The 12,355-nt window shown below is 48.5% G+C and overlaps 1 protein-coding gene across 1 annotated transcript in view; it reads right to left on the bottom strand.

Moving 5' to 3' along the window:
• MTG2 (mitochondrial ribosome associated GTPase 2) overlaps nucleotides 1-9,760 on the bottom strand; it is a 15,123-nt gene extending 5,363 nt beyond the window's left edge. Inside the window, exons 1-2 of the mRNA XM_008057439.1 lie at nucleotides 9,690-9,760; nucleotides 2,264-2,515 (exon numbers count right to left, since the gene is read on the bottom strand). Coding sequence (XP_008055630.1) covers nucleotides 2,264-2,467 — 204 coding nt within the window. The 5' untranslated portion in view covers nucleotides 2,468-2,515; nucleotides 9,690-9,760. The remainder of the gene's footprint in view (nucleotides 1-2,263; nucleotides 2,516-9,689) is intronic.
• Nucleotides 9,761-12,355: the final 2,595 nt, after the last annotated feature.

Here is a 12,355-nt window from a genome sequence, read left to right as displayed (position 1 = left end):
ATTGTAGAGATGAGGTCTCGCCAAGTTGCCCAGGAGGGTCTCTAACCCGCGGGTTCAGGCAGTCCACTCACCTCAGCCACCCAAAGGTGCGGTATTACAGGCTGAGCCACCAAGCCCGGCTATGTTTTGTTTTTTTTTGAGTTGGAGTCTCACTCTGTCACCCAGACTGGAGTGCTCTCGGCCACAGCAACCTCGACCTGCTGGGCTCCGGTGATCCTTCCACCTCAGCCTTCCAAGTAGCTGGAACTATAGGCGCGCGCTACCACACCCGGCTAATTTTTTTTTTACTTATTGTAGAGATGAGGTCTCGCCAAGTTGCCCAGGCAGGTTTCAAAGCTGCGTCCCGCTTTCTTTGGAACAGAAACACATTACTGAGAGAATAGCTCTTTCTCTCTCTTTTTTTTAAAAATAGGAGTCTCACTCTGTCACCCAGGCTGGAGTGCAGTGGCATGCTCATGGCCCCCACAGCCTCAACCTGCTGGGCTCAGGTAATTCTCCACCTCAGCCTTCCAAGTAGCTGGAACCAGAGGCGTGCACCATGACACCTGACTAATTTTTAAAAATTTATTTATTGTAAAGACGAGGTCTCACCAAGTTGCCCAAGTTGATCTCAAAACCCTGGGCTCAGGCAATCCTCTTGCCTCTGCCTCCCAAAGTGCTGGGATGACAGGTGTGAGCCACTGTGTCCAGCAGAATAGCTTTCCTATTAGAAAGTTCCGGTTGGAGGCGGTGGCTCAGTCTGTAATCCCAGCACTTTGGGAGGCTGAGGCGAGAGGATTGCCTGAGCCCAGGGTTCGAGACCAGCCTGGGCAACTTGGTGGGACCTCGTCCTCGTCTCTACAATAAATTACAAAAACTAGCCAGGCATGGTGGCATGTGTCTGTAGTTCCAGCTACTTGGAAGGCAGAGACGGAAGGATCACCTAAGTCCAGCAGGTCAAGACTGTGGTGGCTGTGAGCGTGTCACTGCACTCCAGGCTGGGCAACAAAGAGTGACACTCCAACTCAAAAAAAAAAAATGAAGAAGAAGAAAAGAAAGTTCTAGCTCCTCAGGCTGCCACAGGGAGGGAGTTAGAATCCTCCCAGACAGTCACAGGCTTTCTGCTCTGGAGAAGAACCATTTTCTGTGTCTGCGCAACGGGGCTTTATTTTAAAACGTAGGCTGCAGACACAGCCCCTTACTTGGGAGGAAATCTGTTTCCAGTCCTCTGAGGTAGATGCAATCTGACCACAGAATCAGAATTAACCAGGTTACTATGTAATACACATCAACTCACACCACAACAGCCTACCCTCCCCCGCCACAGGCCACCACATCTTCACCTCACCCTGTGGAGGGTCCGCATGTGTGTGCGCTCATGTCCCACCCTGACAGCCACCCAGAGCCTGGGCCATGCACCTGGTGCATCTGCACTTCCATGCTCTTGATCCACAAAAGTATCTTTTTTAAAAAAGGAAATACACAAGTATTTTAAGATTATTTGGCGCCACCACATGAAAAGACCATGAATTACTATTTCCAGAACTCAGCGTGTCATTTCGTGATGTGCCAGCACCATCCAAGTCCACTGAGAGGGAGAAACACAGTTGGTGCACACTGTAAGAAAAACCAGAGACACCTCTTCTCGGGAAAGAGGTAGAGACATGTGGACACAGCCCTCGTGAGTATACCCAGTGGCTCACGGGAGAAACCTCGGCCCAAGTACTGATATCCGGAGTCCCTCCACCAAGCAGAGACGAAGGAAGGCAGGAGTGTGAATTCTCCTGAATGCAGGCAAAGACTACTACATGTTAAGTGGATGGCTTTGGTAAACAGAACAAGACCAACTTGCAAGGCTTAAGGAACTATCAAACTCAAGATCTGCTTCCCCCAATGTCCATCTCCGGCACACAGTATAGATGCTATGGAATACTAAGTACCTGCTCAATGGAAATATTCAAAAGGAAGTTGGAGGCAAATGTTTAAACGAAGACCTGTCCACACATCTTAAAGGGCATATACAAGTGTAAATGTAAGGTCGGCAGGCTGACAGTAGAACAGGCAGCCTGGACCCCAGTCCGAGGAGGGGACACACACAACTCTAGGTGCCGGGCACTTCCCTGACCTGCAACACCGCCAGTTGGCCTTTGTTCTGCCCTCCCTCCACTGTCCCTTCAACAATGCCACCAGACAAAGAAGAGGGATCAGGAGGGGAACCGAAATGCCACCCTGTACCTCCTGGGGAGGAAAATGCTCAATCGTCCGAAGGGGAAGGGAGTCTCACCAGCTTTTTCTCTGAGAGGCGCTTCTTTCTGGAGGGCTCCTGATGCTTGGCATGGTCCACACGGTCACCTGAGAGCAGCCTGGGAGAAACCTGCTGCGGAAGGAGCTGGCTGGGCGTGAGGAAAGGCTGCATGAACAGAGCCCACCGCCCCATACCCACAAACATGGTCTGTGATCTCGCTGCGCAGAGCCTCGACGGAATCATGACCCTGGCAAAACGTTGATGTGGCACAGTCAGATGCTTGGTTTCAACCTGAACATCAAACAGAAACAAAAGAAAAGTGTGTGGAGCATGACAGAATCCCCATGCATTTCTGAAACGAGTGAACTGATGTGCCTGTTCTCACACCACTCGCCTTTGACTTGAGTCATGCGATGTCCCTGGGCCCGCCAGTCTAATTGCTATTTGGGGCAAGATTTGTGCACAAGGGGTTTAAAGCATTAAACCTCCTGCAACACCAGTCATACCCTATGGAACACCCAGTACCTGCCTGATGAAAATATTCAAAAGGAAATCAAAACCACAAGTCAAAATTTCTTTGCAATAAAAACACCTGCTTACTCAATTGCTATTGAGTGTATTCTCTTGAGCAGCTTTAAAACTGCTAAACTGAAACACAACAAGAATATTAAACATGGAATATGACAGCTGACATCAACTCTGGAGACCAATACCCACCTGTGCTGCTTTGTCAGCATGAACGTGGGTCAGGCGCCCACACTGCCTCAGTCTCCTCACCTTTGAAAAGGGACAGGGCTTGGCATGGAAGGGCTGAGCAGGTCTCCAGGGCTGCACAAAGCAATCCTGGCTGTCATCATAAATGTACACTTGGTCTTTGCCCCCAGGTCCTAAGACAGAGAACTCAGAAGCCCCAGAACTTCCTGAGTAACGAAGTAACAGGAGTGTCTGCCCAGAGCACCTGAGTCCAGGGGGGTTTCCCAGGTGGCAGGAGAATCTTGTGGTTTCAGGAGCTACTTTTGGTGGGCAGCTGGACAGCCAGAGCTGGTCTCCAGAGGGACTGAGTCATGATTAAAAGCCTGTAATCTCAGCACTTTGGGAGGCTGAGGTGAGAGGACTGCCTGAGCCCACGGATTCGTGAACAGCCTGGGTAACTTGGTGAGACCTCATTTCTATAAAAAAAAAAAAAAAAGCCAACAAAAAATTAGCCAGGTATGGTAGCACATGCCTGTAGTTTTGGCTACTTGGAAGGCTAAGGCAGAAGGGCCGCCTGAGTCTAGCAGGTTGGTGCTGGGGTGGCCATGAGCGTTCCACTGCACTCCAGCCTGGGCAACAGAGTGAGACACCAACTCAAAAAAAAAAACGAAACAAAAAAACCCGGGCCTTTCAGCTACAGGGGCAGTGAGAACTGGAGACTAGTTGGGAACTGATGTCTATGGACGAAGCTGTCATGAACATCCTTAGACTGTGGGGTGTGAGCTTCCAGGCTAGCAAACAAGAACTCATCCTTGTACAGGGAGGCAGTCACCCAGCTCCACAGGGACTGAGGCCTGTATGCAGGATCCTCTGGGCCTCCCCTGTGAGCCTCTCCACCTGGTTGCCCACCTTACCCTCTGTGGTGCCCTTCAAAATCCACTGGGAAGCCTAAAGCATCTTCCTGAATTCTGAGCATTACAGCAAATACCAAGCCTGAGGAGTTGAAGGAACCTCCAATCTGCGGCCAAGTTGGACAGAACTGCGGGGATCCTGGGGACCCACTGCGTGCCATCTGAAGCATGGGCAGTTCTGTGGGGTAACGGCAAGTGGTGGCAGGACTTAGTGGAACCGTAGGACTCCCCATTGGTGTCTGCAGAGGACTGGGGAAGTGCTTGGTGTGGAAACCCACACAGTTGGGTGAGACATGTGGTGTGGTGGGAACAGACCCCAGCAATATCACACACATGAACTTGGCATGTGCTCTGTGTCATTAGTGACGTGCCATTCATACAATCACATGTTCATTAGACAACCGATGAGCTGAGATGTGCAGGGGCCGGGGGCAGAGTGAGGAAGACACCCGCCTGCCCTCCAGGACAGCCCTTCCCACTTTGCCGTGAGTAGATATGGCCCACCCCCAGGTTTCCCTGTGTTGTGTGCCCCACATGAAAGGAGATTCTAAGCCCCCCCCCATTTTCAAGCAGGAAACACACACACAGGAGAGTTGAGCTGAGCATGCACTGTTACTGTGTAAAATCAGCACAGCCCATGTGTGTGGTCTACTCTGGAGGGTAGCTGCCTTCTCCCAGGAGTTCCCGCACCCTGTTACACCTCTCACCCCTCAACAGGAAGCACTAAGGTGACACTGCCTCTTGTCATCCTTCCTGTGAATGTATTTTAAAGAAGCCCCTGATCTTGAGGTGGTTCAGGGTTTGTAATCAAGGTGCAGAGGTATCCCACAAATTCCTTCTCAGTGTCTCCTTTGACAGCATCTGACATGACCAAGCATATCTGTCACAACTAAGAAACCATGCTGGCATTCTACTGCTAAATCCACTCCAGACAGGGCTTGAGTCCACTAGTATTTCCATTAATGTCCTTCTTCTATTCCAGGACCCAGTCCAGGCTCCCACACCGCATTTAACCACCAGGGAGCGATATTTTTAAGAGCTGAAAAAAAAGAACCATCAACCCAGCATTCTGTACCCGGTTAAAACATCCTTCAGGAAGGACGGTGAAATAAAGGCATTCTAAGATGGTAGAAACTAGGATAATCTGCCACTCTATCTCTGCTGTATGAGAAATGCTAAAGAACATCTTTAGACTGAAGGAAACTGACACCAGAGGGAAGCCTGGGTTTTGAGGAGTTGAAAGGAAAGCAATAGAAATGATAAACATAAAAGACTGTATTTTTCTTCTTAAGACTTTTTTTTTTAAAGAAAGTAGGATTTATTGGGGAAACACCCTCGGGTCCCCTCCCACTGTGGGAGCTTATCTGTCATCTCAATAAATCCTTTCTAAAAAAAAAAAAAAAAGTAGGATTTATGAAAACAGAAAAGCTCCCACAGTGGGAAGAGATCGAGAAGAGGTTGCCCCAAGACTTTAAAATTATCTGCAATTATAGCCCTAAGACTTTTAAAATATCTGTAATTATAAACACAGAAAACAGTTCATTGAAAAACATAAGCTAGGCTGTATGTGGTGGCTCATGTCTGTGATCCCAGTACTTTGAGAGGCTGAGGCAAGAGGATTGCTTGAGCCCAGGAGTTCAAGACCAGCCTGTGCAACATAGCAAGACCCTGTCCCTACAAAAAATAATTTAAAAAAATTATATGGGCGTTGTCACGCCCTCCTGTATCCCAGCTACTACAGCTACTCAGGAGGCTGAGGCAGAAAGTCCACCTGAGCCCATGAGGTTGAAGCTGTGATAAGCCATGATTAAGCTAATGCACTCCAGCCCGGGTCACAGAATGAGACCCCAACTCAAAATATAAAAAATTTAAAAAAAAAAAGAAAAAATAAGCTTAGTTGAGAAAGTTCTATCTAGCATGATTAAGAAAATAAGAGAGTACATAAATCACCAACATCAGGAACGTAAACAGGGTTAACAATACAAGCCCTACAGACACTAAAGGATAAGTGAACACCATGAACAACTTTATTTATTTATTTATTTTGAGTTGGAGTCTCACTCTGTCGCCCAGACGAGTGCAGTGGCACGCTCCCGGCCACCGCAGCCTCAATCTGCTGGGTTCCGGCGATCCTTCCGCCTCAGCCTTCCAAGTAGCTGGAACTACAGGTACGCGCTACCACGCCCGGCTAATTTTCTGATTTATTGTAGAGATGAGGTCTCGCCAAGTTGCTCAGGTGGGTCTTGAACCCGCAGGCTCAGACAATCCACTCACCTCAGCCTCCCAAAGTGCAGGATTACAGGCTGAGCCACTGAGCCCAGCTTCACGAACAACTTTATGCCAACAAATTCAACTAAGGTGAAACGGGAAAATTTCTTGAAAAATGAAACTTACCAAATAAACACAAGAAGAGACAGTCTAAAATAGCTCTGTGTTTACTCAAGAAGCTGAATTTGTTATAAAAGAACATTCCCCAAATAAACATTCCAGATTCAGATTGTTTTCCTGGTAACTTCTATCAAACATTCAAGGAAGAGATAACACCAATCTTACACAAGCTTCTTCAGAAAACAAAGAAAATAATAAGGCCTCATCCTATGAGGCCAGTGTAATCTAAACACCAAAAACTGACATTACGAAAAAAGAAAATTACAGACCAATGTTCCTTATGAATACAGATGCAAAGAACTTTTTTTTTTTTTTGAAGAGACAAAGTCTCGCTATGTTGGCCAAGCTAGTCTCAAACTCCTGGCCTCAAGTGATCCTCCCACCTCAGCCTCCCAAGTGACTGGGATTACAGGCACAAGCCACCATGCCTGGTGCAAAGAATTCTTTTTTTTTTTTTTTTTTTTTTAAAGTTGGAGTCTTACTCCGTTGCCCAGGCTGGAGTGTAGTGGCATGCTCACGGCCACCCCAGCGTCGACCTGCTGGGCTCCGGCGATCCTTCCACCTCAGCCTTCCAAGTAGCTGGAACTACTGGCGCGTGCCACCATGCCCAGCTAATTTTTGATTTATTGTAGAAATGAAGTTTCACCAAGTTGCCCAGGCTGGTCTGGAACCCATGGGCTCAGGCAATCCACTCACCTTGGCCTCCCAAAGTGCTGGGATTACAGGTTCAGCCACTGAGCCCGGCCACACAGAACTCTTAACAACATATTGCATCCAGGACTAAGGCTATTCAGGACAGAAAGGATCATCCACTCAGACCTAGCAGGGGTTTCCCAAGAACAGAAGGCCACATCAACAACAAAACTTAGTCAACGCATCTCATGATATCGACAGAGGGAGTGACCATCTCAACATGTGCCCTTGGAAACCACCCACTCATGATTAGGACAAGAGAGCATCTTGGCAAACTGGGAACAGAAGGGGTGTCTTCACCTTGATTGAGGCCATCAGGTGAGGTCCACAGAGCAAATCGCACTCAAGGAGCAAGACCTACACTGCTACCTGAGATGGAGAAAAAGGCACAAACCTCATGCTCACCACATCTGTATGACACTGTCCACTCAGACCCTACCACAGAGGAACAAAAGAAAAAAGGAGGAAGTAAAGCTTCCACCCCATCTGGAGATGGCAGTCCATGAATATCTCAGGGAAATCTATAAAGTACAATTAGAGTTAAAAAGTGAACTGAGCAGGTACCACGTTGTAAAGTTAATGTGAAAATCAACTGTATTCTTCTACACTAGCAACAAACAGCTAGAATTAAAATCAAGAAAAAAATCTCATTTACAGTAGTGCCAAATACAGAAAGTACCTAGAAAGAAATTTAACAAAACATTCAGACCTCAGCTTGCAAGATTCTGTTCTAAGTATTTTTCAGATATTAATTCCTAATAAATATTCTGTGTAGCCAGGCTCGGTGGCTCAGTCTGTAATCCCACGCCTTTGGGAGGCTGAGGTGAGAGGATTGCCTAAGCCCACGGGTTCGAGACCCGCCTGGGCGGTGAGGCCTCATCGCTACAATAAATCAAAAAATCAGCCGGGCATGATAGCGCATGCCTGTAATTCCGGCTACTCGGAAGGCTGAGGCGGAAGGATCGCCGGAGCCCAGCAGGTCGAGGCTGTGGTGGCCGGGAGTGGTCACTGCACTCCAGTCTGGGCGACCGAGTGAGACTCCAACTCAAAAAAAAAAAAAAAAAAAATTCTGTGAAGAAAGTACTTTCATATTCCCATTTTACAGATGAGGAAACTGAGACAAAGACAGCTGAAGAGACTCAGCCAAGGTCACAAAGTCTGATGGGAAGGCAGGGGTGCAGTTTGAAAGCAGGTTAAGAAAAACTAAACAACTCACAGATCATCGACATGAGCACATCCACGCTAAGCCCCTGGAAAGGTGAACAGCTGTCCTGGACATTCTGGAAGCTAGGCTTCCTGACATTGGAGACATGAACCTGAAGACAAATGGCAGCAGTATTCAACTACAAAGCCACCCAGAGCCCAGGATGCTCACACTCGCATAACATGGCATACTTCCTTTCTGTCCCTTCAACTTCTGATTGGAGACCTGCTGTAGGACATGGCTCTCCCTTGTCAGATGAACAAAATCAACTTTGCTCCACACTGTATTTGTGGTCTTTATTTTCCTTCAAATAAGGCTATTCTTGTGCTGTCCAATACAGTAGCCACCAGTTACATGTGACTAATTTTAAATGAATTAAAATTAAATAAAATGTAGAAACTCTGTTCCTCAGTCCCACAGGCTACATTCTTGGTGCTCAGTCACATATCGCCAGTGAGTGTCATACTGGACAGCACAGATTAGAACATTTCTGTGCCCACAGAAAGTTCCACTAGACAACATTGGTCATGCACTGTGCAGTAGGTGCCCAGAAAAGTAAACTCAAATTCTCCCTAATTGCATCCATTTCCTGGGGACAGTTCAGCGCAGCACAGTAGGTGAGTGGTGCAAGCCAGGGTCCAGGGTCCGACAGAGACTGAGATACTTCATGATGACAGGATGGGCCTTTTAACCACGCCTGGCATGGCACTCGATGAACACTGAAGGTCCCACTTGGGAACAGCATTACTGTTGTTCTATAAAATGTCATGCTCTGGTTACTGGTCTACAAAAATCGTCTGCCAGAAACCTCTCTTCTAAGCCTTTTATGTGGATCTTATTTACTGTTAGGGACCTGATCTCGCTGTCACCCAGGTTGGAGTGCAGAGGTGTGATCAAAGCTCACTGCAGTTTCAAACTCTTGGGCTTGATCCTCCTGCCTCAGCCTTCTGAGTAGCTAGGACTACTGGTACAAGTGACCATGCCCAGCAAATTTAGATTTTTTAATATATTCCTTACAGTAACCCTGTTGGGGTAACACTGCACGCAGAGGTAACCATGTGGAGTTAATACTGTGTGCAGGAATAACCCTGGGGGGGTAATTGTCTGGAGGTAATACTGCGTGCAGGGGAAACCATGTGGGGGTAATACTGTATGTGGGACTAACCCTGTGGGGGTAATACTGCATGCAGAGGTAACCCTGCAGGGGTAACACTGCATGTGGGGGTAACCCTGTGGGGGTAATACTGTGTGCAAGGGTATCCATGTGGGGGTAATCCTATGGGGTCACTGTGTGCAGGGGTAATTTTCATTTGCTTGTCCAGGCCAGCTTTCTACCCTGCTCTCTGTGTCAGGAGCCTGACCCTGCCCACTGGCAGGGACTGGAGGGAGGAGCAAGGGCTGGGACACTGACTTCCCGGCCCCCCAGATCAGAGACTGAAGCCCAGCCTACAGTCAAGGAGCCTCTCATTCTGGGAGCTGCTCCTGTCCCTTACCCTCTGCAGTCCAGGGGTACACATGACTTCCATGCCACCAGCTCCAGGCTGAGAGGCCAACTCCTTGGTTCTCCCACACTCACCTCTGCAAACCATCCTTTCACAAGTCTCCTCGAATTATTCTGATTCCTGATTTTACTTTTTTTTTTTACAACCACACAGAGCAGAGGAGGCTGACACTCAAAGAGATTAGGTCACTTGCCCGGAGTTACAGTATCCTCTGGTCTCTCTGTCACCTGTACTTTACAGCAAGAATCTTCACACCAAGGTGCCACTTGTGTTCTTCAACTCTGGCACGTCCAGGGCGCGCTGAGATTTACAGGAACCGAGTTGTATCCCTGGCCCCCTTTAAGGTGGGTCCTCTCCTTTACAAAAGAAAGGTAAGCTCCAGCGACATCGTGGAAGCAAAACCCTCCGACTTCCATCTGCAGGTCTGTGAGAACGGCATCCCTCGGCGTCCACAGCAACAAAAGTGTAAGACAGGAATTTCAGGGACAACAAATCCGATTACGCTGGGCACAACTCCCCATGAGCTACCTGGAATCCCTCCACCTCCCTGGGAGGCGCATTCAGCAGCCTTGTGTTTAATCCACTGGCGTGGTTCCGTACAACTGTGTACTGCGAAGGACCGTTTTTAAAACTCCAGAGAAAGACGCTCAATACTCGGGGCCCCAGGTCAAAGCGAATGCCTTAAATTCCTCCGTAACCTAAATCTGAACCCCGCACCGCACTGCCTCTGTCTCGGTGGCAGAGTCCTGCGGGGTGACCCTCGAGGCGCCCGCCGTGAGAACACGTCTGTGGGCGCACCAGGAGCTGCGGGCGCGCATAGGTGGGCGTCGACCCCGGGCCCCGGCCCGCTTCACGGCTAATCGCCGACTCACCGGGCGCCCCGTCCCCGGCGTCTCGGTTCCCGGGGCCAGAGTATCCCCGCCAGGTTCTTGCAGGTGGGCGCGGGCCTGTCCGAGGACACCGGCTCCCAGCCCCGTCCGGCGGGCCCTCCCGTGCACCGGCCGCGGCCACCCACGCAGCGCGCGCCCCTCCCGCCCGCACTCACCGGCTCGGAGGACACGTCACTTCCGGGGCATCGGACGCGACCAAGCACTTCCGGGGCCCGCTCCGGGCGCGCATCCCCAATGCACAAGTGCGGAAGATAAGGCCTGCTGACCCGAGCTGGAACTCCGACGGCCTTAAGGCAGTGCGTTTGCGCGGTGGAACCGGACCGGTGGAGGCGGGTGGCCGGAGGCTTGGCACGCACCCTCCTCTAGACGTCGGGCCGGGCCTGGTTGCCGACCGAGGTTGGCGACGCCACCTTCCCTCCCTCCCGGGACGATGTCACCAAACCCTCCGGCGCCCTTCCAGCTTTGTCCCCGCCCACCGGAACACCGCCCCCCCCCCCCGCCTCTCTCGACGCACCCGAGTGCCCCCGAGAAGGAGCGACCCCACGGCTGGCCGCTCGGTGCGTCTCGGGCTGGGGCCCGTCGGCCCCTCTCGGCCTGCCCACTGGTGTGGACGCGCGTGAATCTGCCCGGAGTAATATGCATTGCAGACAAATCGCCTTAATTCCCATTAACTTCACGAAAACTCGCTTTGTAGGATGACTTTCGAAGAACCAGTTTATTCAGAGATTACACCGAAATCATAAACAATCTATACGCCAAACTCCGACGGAAAAAAAGAACCGATAAAGATGTTTTAAAGTGTACTGTACTCACAAATAACAAGACAAATTCGAGCTGTTCGATAAATATAGGTGAATAATGGCTAAAACCTCTTAAATGGAAATAGAAACCGCTTTTCTCTTCGTACAGTTTTTAAGGGATGCCCAGTATTCAGGCCTGTACATATAAAAACTCTGACAAACTCAGGGGCTCCAACCATATGAACTACTGAAGCCTCCTCTCAGACTCCAGAACTCCTGTCCCCCTCATACCATCCAGAAAAACTGAGTTCTAGTACTTCTTAATATGCTAAGTACCGCTGATTCAACAACAAAACCCTGACGGTGATGAGATTTTGCGTACCACGTTGAAGCTGTCAGCACTTCTCAGCATCGTGAATGTGCTTTCACCTTCAGCCTGCTGGATGTGGGAATTGGAAGCAGAATGAGTATCAGTTTCTCACATCTTCCTTTCCGTTTTCACTGGCCTTTCGTGGAAGTAGTCATCAAGAACAAAGCACGATCAACCACACCGCACGGACAATTCATTGTAGCTTAAGCTTTTGCCAACATTCATATCACAGAAAAGATATAATACAGTTAATGAGAAAGAACTGCTGGCACCACTTTTCCCCACAATATTACATAAAAATGGACAACACATTAAATAAACATTCTGTTATTAATCATTAAATATATTAACACCAAAAATTATGTATAAATTAGGAAATAAATGTACAAACTATTTCGCAAAGTGCTTTTAAAAATATATACACAACATTCAAGATATTCTTAATGTAAGACATTTCAGATTGGAGTTTTGAGATAAGTTTTTTAAGTGTCCTTTTCTTTCAAAAAATATTAATACAGCACTTAAAAAAAACACACATAAAAGGCATATTCCCATATTGGCAAGGAATAAAAATAAACTATTTTCACAGTTATCTAAAATGTGTAACATTTTCAATGGGACATTTTAGGTCCCAACTGAGTTTGCAAATTAGTTCTATGAAAATTGCCAGAAAGCAAAAGAACAAAATCAAGGGAGATAACTCCCTAAATGCAATTGCTAATACTTTGTCATTCAGCAAT

The sequence above is a fragment of the Carlito syrichta genome, unplaced genomic scaffold (assembly GCF_000164805.1).
Source record: "Carlito syrichta isolate Samal-C Ts95f unplaced genomic scaffold, Tarsius_syrichta-2.0.1 Scaffold303013, whole genome shotgun sequence".
Classification (NCBI taxonomy): domain Eukaryota; kingdom Metazoa; phylum Chordata; class Mammalia; order Primates; family Tarsiidae; genus Carlito; species Carlito syrichta.
The sequence above is the reverse complement of the archived record's forward strand: the minus strand, read 5'-3'. Positions and strand labels throughout refer to the sequence as shown.